Source organism: Tyto alba, unplaced genomic scaffold, assembly GCF_018691265.1.
Source record: "Tyto alba isolate M040663 unplaced genomic scaffold, T.alba_DEE_v4.0 Super-Scaffold_2, whole genome shotgun sequence".
NCBI classification, from domain to species: domain Eukaryota; kingdom Metazoa; phylum Chordata; class Aves; order Strigiformes; family Tytonidae; genus Tyto; species Tyto alba.
Genome location: NW_024881282.1, coordinates 52,702,192 through 52,718,733, shown reverse-complemented (window position 1 = coordinate 52,718,733; position 16,542 = coordinate 52,702,192). Strand labels below are relative to the sequence as shown.

Below are 16,542 nucleotides of genomic sequence, written 5' to 3'. Positions count from 1 at the left end.
TTTAGTATGAGCTGTTTGTCAGGTGAAGAATCTGATTTGCAGAAATGGGAATTATTGGTTACCTAGTAGGTGTATGCATTACTTTACTGTGAGACCGATATAACAGTTTTGCTATTTTTTTTTGAAACTAAGGCATATCTTCAGACTTGGTATTACTTTGCTGTTGTGCCCATTGAAAGCACAGTCTTTTAATTTGCTTATTCTGATGACATTATTGCTTGTACTGAGATAACTATAGTCTGTGAGAAACAAATATGCTTTTTTTTTTCCCTTCTCTTTCTTCTCTCCAGTTTAAATTAGGTTCATGGGTTCTTCCATTGTGCATGGTGAAATGGAGAGTGATATTATATTTTTCTCCAGGAGGAAATGTGGTTAAATTATTATAAGCCATTATGGTGCCAACTATAAGCAAAGCTTATATTTGAGATCAAGGGAGGATTCTGCCTAAAAGCAGATGGCACAGTATCATCCTTTCTGGTTTGACATCCAACATGTACTAGGAAAACGTCCCTTTTTATCACCGAAACTTCATTTAAGACCATAGTGATTATTTTCTTCTTTAATCCAATAAATATGACATAAGCTATATCAAGCCTTAATGATGATGATTTTGTATCAATGAAAGTAGGGAGTGTGTAGGGTTTTTTTTCTTGGAGAGGGCAGAATTCTACATGGCAGGTATTTTCCTACGTTTGTAACCCTTTTTTGCAAGTCTAGAGGTTCTGTGTCATATGTTGTTCATCAAATTGTAAAGTATTATTTCTGCTGTTTCCTTCAATATGCACATGCAGAGACATACGAGCTAACAGACCACTGTAGAATTCCAGTAGCTGGTCTTTCTGCCGGTTCAAATTAAGTATTTAATGTTTGTGACTCACAATGTATTTATTTATATATTATTTTTTAGAAGAGAAGTAAATCTTTTTGACTAGTATAAAACTGGGAAGGGGGAGGGAGAGCCCAAGTGAAGAGGGCAGGCAGCCCAGTTTATCACAAGCATATGAGACATCCAGTGATCTTTTTAATGCAATAATGTGCACTTGGCAAAGTTGTCAAGAAAGAGAAGCCCCTTGTCAGTAGAACAGACAGTAAAGATTGACAAACTCTTCTGAAAACAAAATATTCAGCTACATAAAAAAGTTTTCGAAGTGTGGAGAGCTAATTGATTAAAAATCCTGAAGGTAACAAGGTCAGACAGGTGGGAAATGAATGTATTTGGAGTCAGAAACACAGTGCCTGCTGCTGTAAAATGCATCTTCATTGTAGGTTGCTGCACGTGTGTGAAGTGCATTGAAGGCTGTGAGTCCTGTTAACTGAGAGGGAGGTAAACCTCTTCATGACCTTGGAACTCCTTAAATTTAGAGGTTTTAATGCAAGAACATGTTCTAAGCTCTTTGGATGCATCTACATTAGTGTGTTAGGTCAAATCAGGGGTGTGCTTTGGAAATGCATCTCCTAATTGTCCTCATGTACTGTATGAATTATGGAGCAGTCCCAGAGCTCATGCATGGCTGGATTCCTTTCAAATGAAACAAAATTGGAAGATGTGCTGCAGGAGCTCAGTCTGGTAGGCATTCAACCCATAGGACTGGCTAGAGTGAAACACAAACCTCTTGAATGGTGCGTGGTGTGGACCTTAGGTCCACAGCACCATCCCTTTTTCTCCTGATCGTCTACATTGTCTGTGCATTGTAGACATAGCCTTTGATGCTTGAAAAAGGCAGATGAAGCACTCTGGCTTTTATTAGCAGAGTTATTTTATGTAGCACAGGCATAAAGTCACATTCATAGCCATGGAGATTCACATTCCCAGAAGTCAGTGGAAGGTTTGTCATTGACTTCATCAGTGCCAGGTTTTTGCCACTGAGACCTGATGCTGCTGATCACGGAATCAGGAACAGTTTTGCTGATGACTTCACATAAACCTTTGTAAGAGCTCACAGTCAGAGTTTTTTATTTTATTTTTTAAATGTGTGTATGTCTAGAAGTTGACTGAAAGAAGGGGACTGAAGGTTTATGAGTAGAGCAGGAGACTGAACAATCAATTATTCTGCTGTTTGTTCCAAAGAACTGCATTGAAAACCTCTGGAAATTTCATGGACTTCTAGGGCTCTCAGGTGGCAGTTTAATGGAGAAACCTGAAACCCAGATTTGAAGTTGATCCTTAAAAGGGTATTTGTTTCTTATTTCCATTGGTTTTGCTATGTCTTTAGGAAGAATTTTTTAGCATTGTCTGATTTCACCTCTACATTGTTTAATCTGAACCACAGATTCACTGCATGGCATGGCAGAATTGCTCAAAAAGCCCCAAGGAACAATGCAGTTTTCTACAGCTTTGAGCAGGACTTTGGTGGGAGGAGAGGTGGCTGATGCCACACCTTGAGGCTGTTTTAAAGGATGGAAAGATGCAGTTCTGGAAACTGCATGATTATAACAGTGGAAGACAATCAGTGACTTTCCAAGTGCAGGGTGTACGTGAAGCATCCGCTTGCATGTCTCGTCACTGATGTTGAAGTTACAACTGTGACTTGTTTAGAAGACTTATTTCTCTTTCAAGAAGTTTTTTTTCTGCTAGATAGTCTAGATACCACATTTCAGGTTGGTAGAAGATAAAAGTTAATCAGAAATGAACTTAATTTCCTTAAGCAGGAGTTTTATCTGATCCAGTCATGATTAGCTAGACATTATAGTGCTTTTGAAGCTCAGGTTTTCCCCTTTTTAATGAGGGCAGTTTTACTTTATATTGAAAGTCAGCTTAAGCAGTGCCAAACGATCTTTAAAAAATCATTACAAAAATGCCTTACTCTAATAACTTTTTCTTTGCGTTATTTCCCACTGCAGTTTTGATATAACTGAGATAGCAAACCTTAAACATGGAATTTGCAAGATGTTTCTGTGCCAGCAGTTCCAGAAGGCCTGTGTCAGGGCAAAGACTCCTAATGCTCATTTACCTGTAAGATTTTGAAAATGAGGTTCTGAATTTTGAAGAAATACGTATCAAGAGAACCCCATTGGCTCAGAAGACCCATCAATGTTTTGAGGCTATTTCTTGCCCATAATGAGTCTTTGCAAACCATTGTCTAAGTAGAAGTTTCTGTCTGGTAGTGCCATGCTCTGTGATGTGAAGCCATTTAACTAATTTTGCTTATTTCTCATTGAGTGCAGTAATTTTTTGTCTTATATGAAGTCATAGTCTAAAAGGTGCTTAAAATCACGCAGGGTTCTTTGCTAGGTGGTGGCGAGAGAAGGATGTTCTGAGATCATGGCACATTCTGCCCTAAAAAAGGCTTTGTTATAGGTGTGGTGAATTCTCATCTGGAGGTAGCAATCTTTTGACATTGGGGAAACAACGTAGATGATAAAATAAGACATATATCTGACCTCTAGGTAGCAAAAGTTGTGTATGAGAGATGGCCCCCCCCTTTGATGCCATGGTGCTTACCAGTGCATCCCTAAGATAAGCTTGAGATTCCATTGTTACAAGAACGTTTTATTTGTTTGAATGAATTACGTCATGGTCCATTTGGAGCAAGCCGTGATTGAGGTAAAACTTAAGTCACATGTTTTGGATGGTGAATGAAAAAGGAAGTTGCTATTTATGTAATTATAGAAGATGGCACAGATAAAAATTCAGTTTCTCATACTTAGAAGAGTAATGTCGTTTCAGTTACTTTATGTCTTTCCAACTTTTGACTGCAATATCTGTGGTGTTACTGCTTTGTGTGAAGCACGTTGTGAAAATTTGCATATGTTACTGTTATTTTAATCTTCCAAACTACCTTACCTTCGTTGTGAAGCTCATAGATACTATTTTGTAACATAGTAATATAAAATATCTTCTTTCATAAACATGTTTTACATCTGTGTGGGCAAGACTGTCACCTGGGGGGAGTCATCGTTTCAGTTGTGGAAAGAGCTTGAAGGGGCTCTTACAGTTATGAAAAACAGACTACTGACTTCTCTTCTTCAAAATTCCTAAACTTAAGAGTGGATGAAGTATGTGAATTGGAAGCCTTAAAAGCTTTATACCTATACATTTACTTTCCAGTTCAGATGACCTGTAAAAGAAATGCTCTCTCAAAACCAGAAAATTTTGACAAAAGCAGTGATTGTTGAACTTTTTTCCTGGGACTAACAGATACTTAATGCTCTTTCATTTTGCCAATTTTTGTCTTTTTTTTTTTTTTTCTATTCAACATTCTGGGAAAGGAAAAAACCATCTTGCATGCTTGTACCAAATGCATAAAAATTCACTAAAAATAAATTCTCACCTGTGTTCAGAGAGGTATGCGTCTTCATTTCTCTAGAAGCTTGTCTAAGCAAATAGTGTCCTTCCTTGGAATTTCAGTGTCCTGTTCCTTGTTGGTATAAGTAGATGTGGCACCATTTATTTGAAGCACAGGTCTTCCCTGTAGACCACAACAGAAAATTTAGCCATGATACTTATTTTCTAAAATACGTTTATATTACCAAAAGGATATTAAAAGATACCCAGTTTAGCTTAAAAATATTTTTACTTCAGCTGTCATTTCAGAATCCTTAAAGGAAAATCTTTTATTCTATTTGAGGGCCAATGAGAAAATTTTAACAGGAAAAAAATACAGAAAGTCAAAATACAGCATCTGTAGTGAAAGGTAAACTGAAATTCTGAGCTGCTTCCTTTTTATGATCTCAGATAACAGGCGTTCAGGAACTTTAAAAATTAGTTTTCTGTGTGGCTGTGTGTTTTTATTTTATAAGCCTCATTGCTCATTTTACATATGAAACTGAGAACTGAGACTGGTTGTAACAGCATCAGGAGGCATTTTTGCACCTGTGGTGTTTGAATGTTTGGTTTTGTTGCTAACACAGTTGTCAGCAGTTGTGCATCCAGCTACCTGACTGAGAAAACATATCAGGTAGTGAAAAGTACAGGCACTCGTTCTTGCTCCTACAATTCCATTTTCACTGTTGAAAATGTTATGAATGCAGAAAGAGAAGCTGGGCCTCACCTCCATTGAAAATGTACTGCACAAGGTTAATTGCCTTGCCCAAGGAAATCTGTAGAAGTGCCAGGAATAGAACTCGGATTTCCTGGCAGCCTGCCCTGTGCCTTCAGCTGAAGGCCATCCTCCTCCAGTAAAGCTTGCTTGTGAACAGGTTGGATGAAGGAGGGAAACACTTTTCAATTCTGTGTCTTAAAACAATATATAGTTTTTACCTGTTTCTGTAAACTCAGATGTGAGTATCTCAGTATCTTTAGCATATGTCTAGCTGGTGGGCAATGAGGGGTAGGAGTAAGATATTTAAAAAGTCTATGTATTCTCCCTGGAGGTATTTAAAAGACATGTAGATGTGGCACTTAGGGACATGGTTTAGTGGTGGACTTGACAGGACTAGGTTAACAGTTGGACTCAATGATCTTAAATCTCTTTTCCAACCTAAATGATTCTATGATCCTATATACAGTATAGAGTGGAGAGATTTGGGACCTGAAGGGTTTTGAACCCAACGCAAATACAAGCCTGAAAGGTATCTGATGCATATTGATGGTGTTTTTCTCATCTTTGTACCTTAATTGAATATAGACGTTCAATGCTGATCCAGTAAATGACAAGCGTAGTCATGAAACCAAGGTGCCTAGTTCCCTGAATATTTTGAATGTGGTTACTCTGCTTTTCAGGACTAGCTGATGTGAGCCGTAGCTGCAGGACAGGACTTTTTCCAGGCCACCCCATCCAGAGATGGTATTTCCATTCCCTGTGCTATTGAAAGGTAGTGTTGCAGAGGGAATGAAAACCCATGTGTTAAAGTGTGATTCAGGACAGAAGATTTAAGAGTCAAGACTTCTAGGTTTTCTTATCATTTCTGACTAATTATGCAGCTTAATGTAATTTAATTTAATTCTGCATTATACTGCAAGCCCCACTAATGCAATAGCCTCACAAGAAAATACCACATTTTTTCTCTTCCAGTGATAGAAAATAGGCATCTTACAAAGGGCAGTCAGTCCCTGTGTGGGTGAATTTACACCTCTCAATTAAGAGTTACGATAATAATTAAAGAGGAGTAATACATTTGGCTTTGTTCTGCATTTATTACAGGCCCAAGCAGGCAACGTGGATGCCCAAGGAATTCAGGGCTGATCCTCTCCTAGAAGGATTGTGGGGAGGCTAGTACTGTGATAATTAATATTTGGAGAGGGCTTTCAGGTGTTGGAATGAAAGTCATTGCATGCTTTAAGTGCAACTATTGTTATTTCCTCTTCCTTAATCCTGAGACTAAGCCTCACTTCAAATTGCAGTTCAGTATTACATTTTAGATATGAGGATAGATTTCCAACAAGAAAGTGGGCTTCTTTGAGTAAATAGCTGCAGAACACCCTCACCAGGAGGTGGTTTCTAATTCACACAACTCTGAGTGAGGAAAAATATATTTTTTGTATCAACAGTAATATACTTTGTATGTGATTTAGTTAGCATGATTCTTGCTCTGCTGTCTTGAGTTTATTTTGTGCTAGAGACCAATTTAAAATACAAAGGGAGCATAGTTTCTGATGGTGTTTACAAGTGCACCTGGTGTTCTATCCCAAGCCCTATCTGAAATATTCATCAGAATGAAAATGAAAACCAAAATAAAAATAGAAGGACAAGCACTTGAAATTTTAAAATTGTGACTTCACAGGCTGTGCTGTTTAAATCATCAGATTGGGATATGCAGTTTAGTAGTTTAAAGATGCAGTAGTGACACGGCTGGCAAAGGAGGAAGAGATCTTTTCAGGTCCGGGAGAATGCACGTATTTTCAGTCTTCGGGGGAACCCTGAAATGGGAAACACTGAGGCCTGGGAAGGTGACAGACTGAATGAGAAAGCTGTGTGTTGAGGAACACGTAATCATGGTGCTGAGGCTGATAATGCTCATAGCGCACGGTTTGTTTGCAATCTTTTGTTACTCCCTGCTCAGAATGATTCTGATTGTGCTGAAAATGCTTATCAGCCTTGCTGTTACTGGAGGCTGTTGGTGGGGTATAATTTCCTTCTTTGCAATACAACAAGGCAGGGAGGCCTCTGTCATTTTGATGCTGTAGTGATTTCTTTCTAGGAAGGAAATCTTTCTGCTGCACAAGGGAAGCTGCTCGCCACCCTGAGCTGACAGACAGGAGAAGAAGGTGGGTTTGTTTTCTGAACACAGGCACCTCTGGGTTTCATCTCTTTTCTTTTGTAGCTTGACGTTGTGGGAATCCATTCCACCCAAGCTACATGTTGTCTTACTAGGATTTTAGGAGCTTGTCCTGGAAGGGAACATATGATATAATCTACCTGACAAAACCCATTCTTTCTTATTTTTTATACAGTCAGTGCTGTGGAATAGGTGCCTTAGAAGGGTTGCAGAGAGGGACCCATTCCTCTAGCTTGTGTGCTTCCTGCTCTCCTCAAGGTGACCCACTGAGCTTATACTGAGTTAACGCATGTACCCTTCTAGCCTGTGTATGGGGAACCAAAATGTGGCGCTTCTTCTCTTGCTCCTCAGGACCAGTTTGCTTAGGCATCTCGTAAGGGTGGACGCTTCGTGGAGGAGGACTGTAAGTTCATCTTTAGTATAATAGCCAGAAGCACTGAGAAACTCTACGTACTGCTCAGCCCGGGCTGAACGTGTGTGCCAAGAGAAGTGATGTGCCGTAAGCTGGTCTGGGTGACGGCTCTTTAGACACAGGGCTGCTGTTCAGCAGTGCATTTAAAAATAGGGGGCTATGTGGGAGAAGAAGGAGCGGAATCCTGGCCTGGTGCTTTAGGCGTCCATGTAAAGATCTGAGGTGACATCCCTAGGGCTGCTTTTTATCTAATCTAAAATGCAGACATTGGAGAATATAGCCTGGAACCCCACTTCTGTCTCAATTTGTGAATGAGCCTTAACTCACACTCAAAAGATACCCTTTTCTTCCTTGTTTTTCATATGGAGCCTTTTCTCTGCGTGGCATTTCAGCTTCAAGAGAAGGGCTAGAGAATGCTTCTCATCCAGAGAAGCACAGAAGCTGGTGATTGGGCCACTCGTGTAGGAGGTTCAGGTTTAAATCTTCAACATGTTTACAAATGGGCAGGTAGCCTGTGAGCACTCTTGCTCCGAGAAGCTAAGGTACGAGTTGTTTGTGAGCACTGTGAATGGAGCTCTGCTCTGCCCCGACCTTCCATAGCTCTGAAGATTTCTCCAGAGGGTGGAGCTGGATTTTGGGTGGCTCTCAGTTGAAACTGGAAATGCAGTGAAGTGTTAGCTGGGAGGTGAGGCTTGCTACCTTAGACTGACAATTTTGAGCATGTTCAGCTAATTAAACTTCAGTCTGCAGAAGGCTTTAAGGTTAAGTAAGAAAACACTAGGCAACTGAGGAACTTAGAGATAGGCAGTTGCAGAGAATAGATGGATTGAATCCCACTCTAGAGAAATCTTCACACACGTAAGACATTATTTGTGTATTTTATAGCATTGCTGCAAGAATTTTGCAGGCAGCAGCTTGCTGTAATCTATTTGCACATGATTTTAATTCTTTCTCTTACCAGTTCAAATGTTATTGCCTGTTATTATTGAAAGTGTTGTAGAGTTTCAGAGGTTTTTGGCAGTTCAGTTATGTATCTGTGTGTGTTATTTCCATATCAATTTTAGGAAGCTAGTAAAGCATAGTGTATGTCTTTAGTCTGCTTTTTTGTTTAAAGTTTGAATGTTTATTTTGTTTTATTTAAAAATAAACTTGCTATTTTCAGTTTGGTTTATTTATTTATTTGTCTGTCAATCCTGAGAACTCTTGAACTGTGGAACTGCAGGGTCAGACTTTGATGCTACTTACCATGATTTAAATAATAGTACTGATAAATTACAATTGAAGTAATGCATTACTTATGTATCTGTATCAGTGTCAATGAGAATGGAGTCTGGTCTGCAGAGGTTGGTTTGCTTTAATTAAGAGTGATTTACCAGTAGTGGCAGTGTCCATGTTGGAGCATTCAGGATTATCAGTGAATTGACAAGATTTAGGTTTTTTACATCCTGTCTATTCAGAGTAACTGCTGGAATCTTAAAAACCAGTCAGACTAGTAGTTCCTGTATACAGCAGAAATCATGACTTTACTCAATATATTATCCTAATCCATTTTGACTGTTATATCAATTATCCTAATAGACAGCAATTGGGACCTTTTACAAGACATAATACAAACACATATGTGAGCTTCACTATTATGATCTTATCAACATTGCATTGTGTTAACATGTTCTTCGGGTTTCCTTAGTATTCACACAGAACCCATTCATGCTCTGGCTGCTCCTCCTGCATTGTTTCCTGTTAATGATCCTAAATGCCTTGAGAAATCTGCATGGGGACTCTCGTTCCACAGACAACTGTCTGTTTGGGTCTTGGAAAATCCAGCTTGCATAACACATCGACATAATACATGCATTACTTGGATCACAGTATTAAAAATGTATCGGAGACAAGGATATCTCTGCCATGGCATGCACTCTTGCATTCATTAACATCCATTAACATTCATAAACTATTTGGAAGAGGCAGAGGTATATGCAGTTTTTAAAGTGCTTCTTTTGCAGACTTCTCATTCAAGTCAGGGATGAGTGTTCAAGCATGCAACAATCGTTTTATCAAGCTTTATATGTAAGTCTGATTGAGATAGCTAGATGGACAAGTGGTTGGTCAGTGACACATGGTGCCTCTGGAGAAGTAGATTGAATATGCAGCCAGGAAATGCATGATAAAATTTTAGGCTTATTGAAGTCAGTGGTCAAACTCCTAATGAAGTCAGTTGCCTGGATTTCAGCCTTTCTCCATCTGCCAATGATAAGGGTGTGTAATGGTTGGTTACAAGATGTAGAAGTTGTGCAAATAGCCATGTTTGCACAAAACTCAGGTCCTTTGAGGAAAAAGATGTATTCATGTTCAGGTTAGTTACCAAGTGAACAGAACTTCGTGGTGACTATTACAGAGCAAGAATAGTACTTGAATCTATCTGTGAATATGATAAATTTACTGTTTACATCAAGAAGTTTTGAGTAGTCACTGAATGAGTAACAGGTGGGCTAGACTTGTACAGAGATGCAGACAACAGATTTTTGTTGCTGCTTTTTTTTTTATTTCAAAGCAACTTGTGTGCCATATAAACAGTATTGCTTATTTAAAAAGTAGATATTTTTTCTTGTTTAATAACTTCAGTGGACTATTTGAAAATTGGAATATGGACACCTCTGCACTTCAACCTTCAGCAATTTTTTTTAAGATACACAGTGACATGGTTTTGGAAATGCCTGAACGATCTTGCTTCTTTTGTGTGTGTAACTTTCACTAAGGATATGATCAGCTGTGATCATAGACAGATACATACCAAGGGTATGTTACTGAAAAAAATTCTTTTTAAGGCAAGTTCATGTGAAGTATTGGCTCCATTGAAGAGAGTTCAGTAGCAAGACTCCAACTGACTTGGTTGGAGTTTGGATTTTCTCTCCAATTACTTGTAAATGGAGATATATAAATTGGAAACAGTTTCTTATGTTAACAAAAAGCCATTGATTATGGTTTTGAGTAAGGGAAAGAATTTGCCCTTTCATCTGTAGCATATCTTCAGCGAGAAGGTTTTGTGCTTTATAATTTTTGTTTAAACTAGATCAAAATTACTCAGGTAAAGGCTATATTCATTGCACAGAGAGCAACAAAGAGAAATTATATTATAGATGAAGTTCACACATGCACACAAAATCATTTCAAAGTTATATACTTAATAATAATTTTGCTCCAAGCAGAAGCTACTTCATCACTTTCATTGCTCATTTCAGGAAGTAGAAGGTCTCAGAGTCTCTGCAGGCAAACTAGATGCCATTGGTTTCCAAGAAAGAGTTTATTAATCCTATCCTTCCAAATCACTAAGAAAGCTATTTAAGGGAGAAGTTAGAGCCATCATGATCTTTTTGTATAATTATAAATCATTGTGGTTTGCTTTGCATGATTAAAATTTCAAAGAGTTAATTAAATAATGTCCCAGAGCAAGCTTTGTACATTGCAAAGCTCTGTACACCCTTCTTAACACCCCCAGGAGCCATTATCTTGAGTGTGTAGTAACTGGGAGGAAAAACTTTATTGATTTATTTAGCTTCCTCATTTTTTGTTGACTTGTTAGTTTGCATAAAAGCTTTTAGTGGCTTTATAATAAAAAGCCAGGTGGTAGATTCTGTCCATCCTTTGCACTTATACAGTATGAGCATCCAAGACACTTTGCACAAGTGTAGAGGCATGGGTGAACTGTAGCTGCATCCATTCTCAGTTTGTCTTTTTGATGTTGACATGTGAATACTTAGCTTGCCTACTCTCCTCATTCAGGGCTACATAAAGGTCATGGATAGAAGCTTTGAAAAAGTTCACATTTTGAGTAATTTGAGCATGATAAGGCAGATGAAAAATTGAAAAGGGCATTTATTTAATTAAAAAATGTCTGGCTGGATTTATTTGGAAGCTATCCAACAAAATAAATATCTGGTCCAAGATTAAATATGAGAACTTCAGGTAATCTTTGAGAAGTTCTTACAGGAAGGAGTAGGAGATGGGCAAAAAGAATGAACAGAGAACCCAAGTGGCTATAAGACTTGGAGCAACAGGGAATTGTCATTCTTGGCTTCTTGAGTTGAATTTGACCTCACCAGCTGTCAGCTCAGTTGTGTCCCATGTGCTAATATTAGAGTTCTCAGTGTAGGGTCAGAAAGTGCCTGAGTTATCCATCTCTTATTTTACATGGCTGTGTGGGGTCAATCATAGCCCCTCTGCCTCTTGCAGGCTAGGAAATTGAAAGGAAAAATAATTTTTCCTCTTTCAGAAACAAAAATTATGTGGAAAGTGCTTTTTTTTTTAAGCAGTTCTGCTCTGTATCTCAAGGCTCAGGGCAGTTGTCTTATGTACCTGGGTTAGCTATGGAAAGATGCAGTTCAGGAGGTTGCATCCTGTCTTCCCTTCTTCCAGTTTTCCCCATCACATTCCTTTTTTGAATCCTGTTGCTCAGCCAGATACCTGGGGATCTTCTAGTAACTAGTTCGTTATGGTTATCTTGCTCTATCGGGGAGGTAATGGCCAGACCCCAGAGCCAAAAGCCATGTCAGCTTGAGGATGAGGGCAGAATCATGGAAAGTTTGAAGGCAGTTCAAAATCACTTCATTCCCTTCATATCCTGTCTTAAGCCGTACATTTGATTTTGCACTTCCAGAGAGTGCAGCAAACAATTGGACCCACAGCGTACAACTTAAACTGCTGCTGACATCAAGCTTGGCCCATGCAGCACTGGCACCAAGGCTGAGTTTGGGTGGCAACACATCAGCACCAGGAATGACTTATGAATGAAACAGACATTTTTAAGGGTCATTTTCATACTTGGCTCGAGTGAAAAGTAGAGAGTATTATTTATGCAGATGGAAATGTTCATGTCCAGTGAGGTGCAGTGTTGTCTTTGCTAATCTCAGATATATTTGTATCTGAGTGTGGATTTTATCCTTCACACAGAGATTCTCCTAGTTGGTCTGTCAATGAAGTCATAACCCCACGATTGACATCATTGTCTGTAATCATGGAAACTATTGCAACCTCACAAATTCAGTTTTATAGCAGTCTGTGAACAATGGGAAAATGAGCTGTAAGAGAGGAAGTTGCTGTTTAAACTCAAATATCTTTGGTAATTATCAGAAATAGAGAGTGTTAAGACCTAGTTCTGTAGGGCCAGATTGATTCTTGGTGTAGTACTGCTGAAGGCACAGGAGTTACCCCAGGGAGGAACTTACCCCCTATGTCTGGAATGACTTGATAGCAAACATGTGAAGAGGAAGTGAATTTATGCTCCAGTTTAATATATTGGAAAGTTTTCCCTCGTCTGAAAATCTTTCTTTATCTCTGAATTTCCTGGCTTTTGTGGATTTATATTAGATCCTTAATGTTACTTCAATGTATTTTTTTCTGGTGTTTGATGTCTTTTGGGTTGTTTTCACTGGGGACATAATACATATATATATATTTAATGAAAGTAAAAGAAATCTTCCATTGAGGAGGTCACAAAGCTGTCATGAATACCACGTGGCTACAAAGTGCAAGGCATCTTCTTGTTTCAGATCTGTGGTTGTTGTTTGTATACCTAAAGAATTCATTTCAATGAGAAGATGCAAGTGTCTCTTAATGAATATTTTAACACCTATTTTCCAAAGTTGAATATTATTGTAATTTTTAATTCTTTACAACAGAATTACCTCTCCAACTCTACATGCAGAGTGCTTGTAACCTCTTAATATTAATGATCCACAGTATAAATAGAACATCAATACAGTATGCTTGTCAAAACCTTGAAAAAGAATTATTTTTAAGACACGTGGAAAGATGGAATAAACAATTATATGCTATACTTATGTGCAAGTTGCTCACCCTTATTCTGCATCAGCCTATTTCCCATTCTAAGCCTGCTGGGAGGCACAAATTATATACAAAGTCAGGCCGTGGGGAGGGGAGGCTTTTGAGGATACAAGTGAATGGAGAGTGTTGTTTGTGCACTAGCCAAATTTCTAACAGAAACAGAGCTCAGATCTCCCCCACTTGCACAGGTCTGCTGCGTCCGTGACACTTCCCCAACTATCTAATGATGTAAGGGGACAAGGGACAATGGCCACAAGTTTTGGCAAGAGAAATTCCCATGGAGCAAGGAAAAATTTTCCACAGTGGGAGAAATGACCTTTGCAGAGAGGCCGGATAATCTCCCTCCTTTAAGATTTCTGGAAGTCTACTAGAGAAAGCCCAGACCAACCTGATCAAACTTTCAATTTAGAAGTTAGCCCAGCTTTGAGTGGGACGTTATACTGGATAAGCTCTAGGCACCTTTGGAACCAAATTTTCGGTGGTTTTACACTATTCCTTGTCAACATACTTGAGCCTGTTGTATCTTAAATCTTTTAATGGCTGGGGATGTCATTCAGGTGAGTAAGTTGATAATAGGGCCCAACCGATGCACAAATTCTTAGTTGATCCATTGGGGATGCATTAGGCTTAAGGATCTTCCATTAGGTTTTTCTGGAAGTATTTAGTGAAATATTAGACTTGGACAATATAAAGCTCTTCTAGCGCATGAAAGCAGAGTAGCTGTCTTCTGGGCTCCTCCCCATCAAGCACAGGCCTGACATAAGCCTGTCAGCTTTGCTGTCAGTCTCTCTTTTGCTCTGTTTTCCTGTGAGGGGAAGGAGAAAAAGGATTTGAGAATGGCCAGAGCATGCAGGGGCAGCTCCTTTTGCCAAGTAGCTGGGTAATTCGTTGCAGAGGTGAGCAGCTTTCCTGGTGTTCTTTCTAATTTACAGTAGCGAAACAACAGGTAGTTGAATCCTGACTACTTACAGGTTTTCTTTTGTGTCAGATCAAGCCTGGAAAGAATAGTAGAGTTGCCCCATCTTTACTTTAGCTGCCCATCATGCTTCAGCAGTAAGTGAAGGGAGGAGCACAGAGAGCCCTGGTTCTGGCAAGTCTTGGTGGGAGCCAGATGGCATCCCAGCACTGCATGTCCTCTTTCTGCTAAGAGGAAGAGATTTTTCCCTATTATTAAGTGTTTTTTTACCCTTTGTACAAATAATCTGCTGCTCTTTATCTTACATCATGAAACAAAGGTGAAAAGCAATCTCATCTGTGTTTCTTCTGCATCACCTACATGAGCAGAGCAGAGCTGGGGAATCAAAATCTATCCAAGCACCCTGTGCTTGTTCCCATGGCTTGGGAAAATAGGAAAAATAGACAGCAAGGATCTGTGCCAGTAACAGGACCAGCCATAAAGGTATTAGATACGTTGTGCTATTCTCATTCCTCTACTGCACTTGGTGTTCAGGTATCCCATGTCCTTTCAGAGACAGGCTATACATCTGTGTCTGTTATGAAAGGGAGGGCGAAGCTAGACATTGCTTCAGGGGAATGGGAATCGGCACGGTTAGGCACCAAGCTTGCTGATCCAGGAACCACCTGGGATGCAATCAAGGCATGGTTGGCTCGGGGATCCTGGTGGAAGTGCTCCCTCCTGCATGGACTGCCCATCCCGCGCTGGCTGTGCAGAGCCACAGCCTCCCTCCTCCGCCCCGACCGCCCCTGCCAGCGACAACGGGTTGATGGATTTGCCACCCTGCAGCTTCAGATGGCTGCTGCCAGTCACGGAGGAGAGAGGCTGCAGTGATCGGGGAGCTGCTGGGAAAGGCCCTTGCTCAGAGGTGCCAGCCCGACCCCACAGCTGGCCAGCCTCCTCCCTGTCCTGTGACTCGCTGCACCCATGCCGCCCATCAGAGTGAGGGGGCTTGCAAGCCTGAGCATCTGATGGTGAAGATGCACGAGCAACAGTTACTCTGATTGATGGCACAGCAAGTAGGAGCCATGAGGGGTTAGTTTTAATTAGTTTGATCTGAAGTCCATTGAGACGCTTAATTTTGTCACTATGGCAAATGCATCATTTTCCAGGGAGAAGAAAAAATAATCCATATATTAGTCACAGAATATTTATTTTTTGCTGCGTTGAGAAGGGAAGCACAAGGTTAATAGTACTTTGAATGTAGGGTCCTGTGTTCCAGAAGTATCTTACCATGACACGATAAATATCTTTCTTCACTACCAGTAGACTTTTCTGAACATTGCTCCTGGACCAAGAATCACAAAGGAAATTTTTCTGTCCCTGGTCTGTGACAGCACTGGGTGAACGTAGGTCATAGCACAGGTTTGGGGGAAAGATTTTGTTTCCTTTTTTTTTGTTTCTGTGAATAGTTGCAGGAAAAAAGCCTCTTCGTTTTTCAAGAGCTCATCTGCTCAACCTGTTTATTCCCTACTTGCAATTTTACTAATCCTTTTTTTTTATGACATCATAATCATTTCCACAGCAACCAATTGTGAGGTTGTAAACAAAGGCTTATGACTTCAGGTGCAGAATGAACAGATAAACTCCTAAGAAACAGGTTTTTAGGCAAATGACCCCATTAATAAAGAATGAGAGGGAAGGGGAAAAAAACCCAAACACATGATGTACAATACCGATGGACATGATTCAAGCTGAACAGTTGTTAGGATTTCCTGTAAGGTTATAGCATTATTTGAAGGCAATAAAAATACGTGAGTCTGTCAGAAATGAATTTTTCACTTCTCTATTAGAAATGCTGAAGTTGCTGTTTAAAGCTGCTGTGTTTGTCAGAAGTTAACTCCTGACTTGCGTGTTGTTTCCAAACAACACAAGCCCCCGAGGTACAACTGTTATTGAAAAAGACACTGTTGATTCCTCAAGGACTTTGCTGCGAGTGTGTTCCAGGTGTAGCTGAGAGCTGCAATGAGTTTCTTGCAAAAGCTTCATTGGATTGTAGGCAGCAAACATTTCTGATGGATGTCAGTGGCATTACATTCACTGTTGAAGTGACATGGTGAAAGGATTTTACCAGGAATAATCTTACCTTTGATGCCAGAAGTTCCCAAATCTTTTTGATTATGTTTCCTACTTCCAGCTTCACTTTTGGGTTTATGGCTCTTATTTCACTTCTGCT

The 16,542-nt window shown here is 39.7% G+C and overlaps 1 protein-coding gene across 3 annotated transcripts in view; it reads left to right on the top strand.

Annotated features, from left to right (window-relative positions):
• HMGA2 (high mobility group AT-hook 2) overlaps positions 1-16,542 on the top strand; it is a 121,234-nt gene that overhangs the window by 13,611 nt on the left and 91,081 nt on the right. Inside the window, exon 4 of one of the 3 annotated variants that reach the window (XM_042793288.1) lies at positions 2,842-2,912. The exons of 1 other annotated variant lie outside the window; for it this stretch is intronic. In XM_042793288.1, the coding sequence (XP_042649222.1) occupies positions 2,842-2,847 (6 nt within the window). In that variant the 3' untranslated portion in view covers positions 2,848-2,912. Of the gene's footprint in view, positions 1-290; positions 387-2,841; positions 2,913-16,542 lie in introns of those variants that run through there. One more of the 3 variants, XM_032999960.2, reaches the window with a different exon arrangement.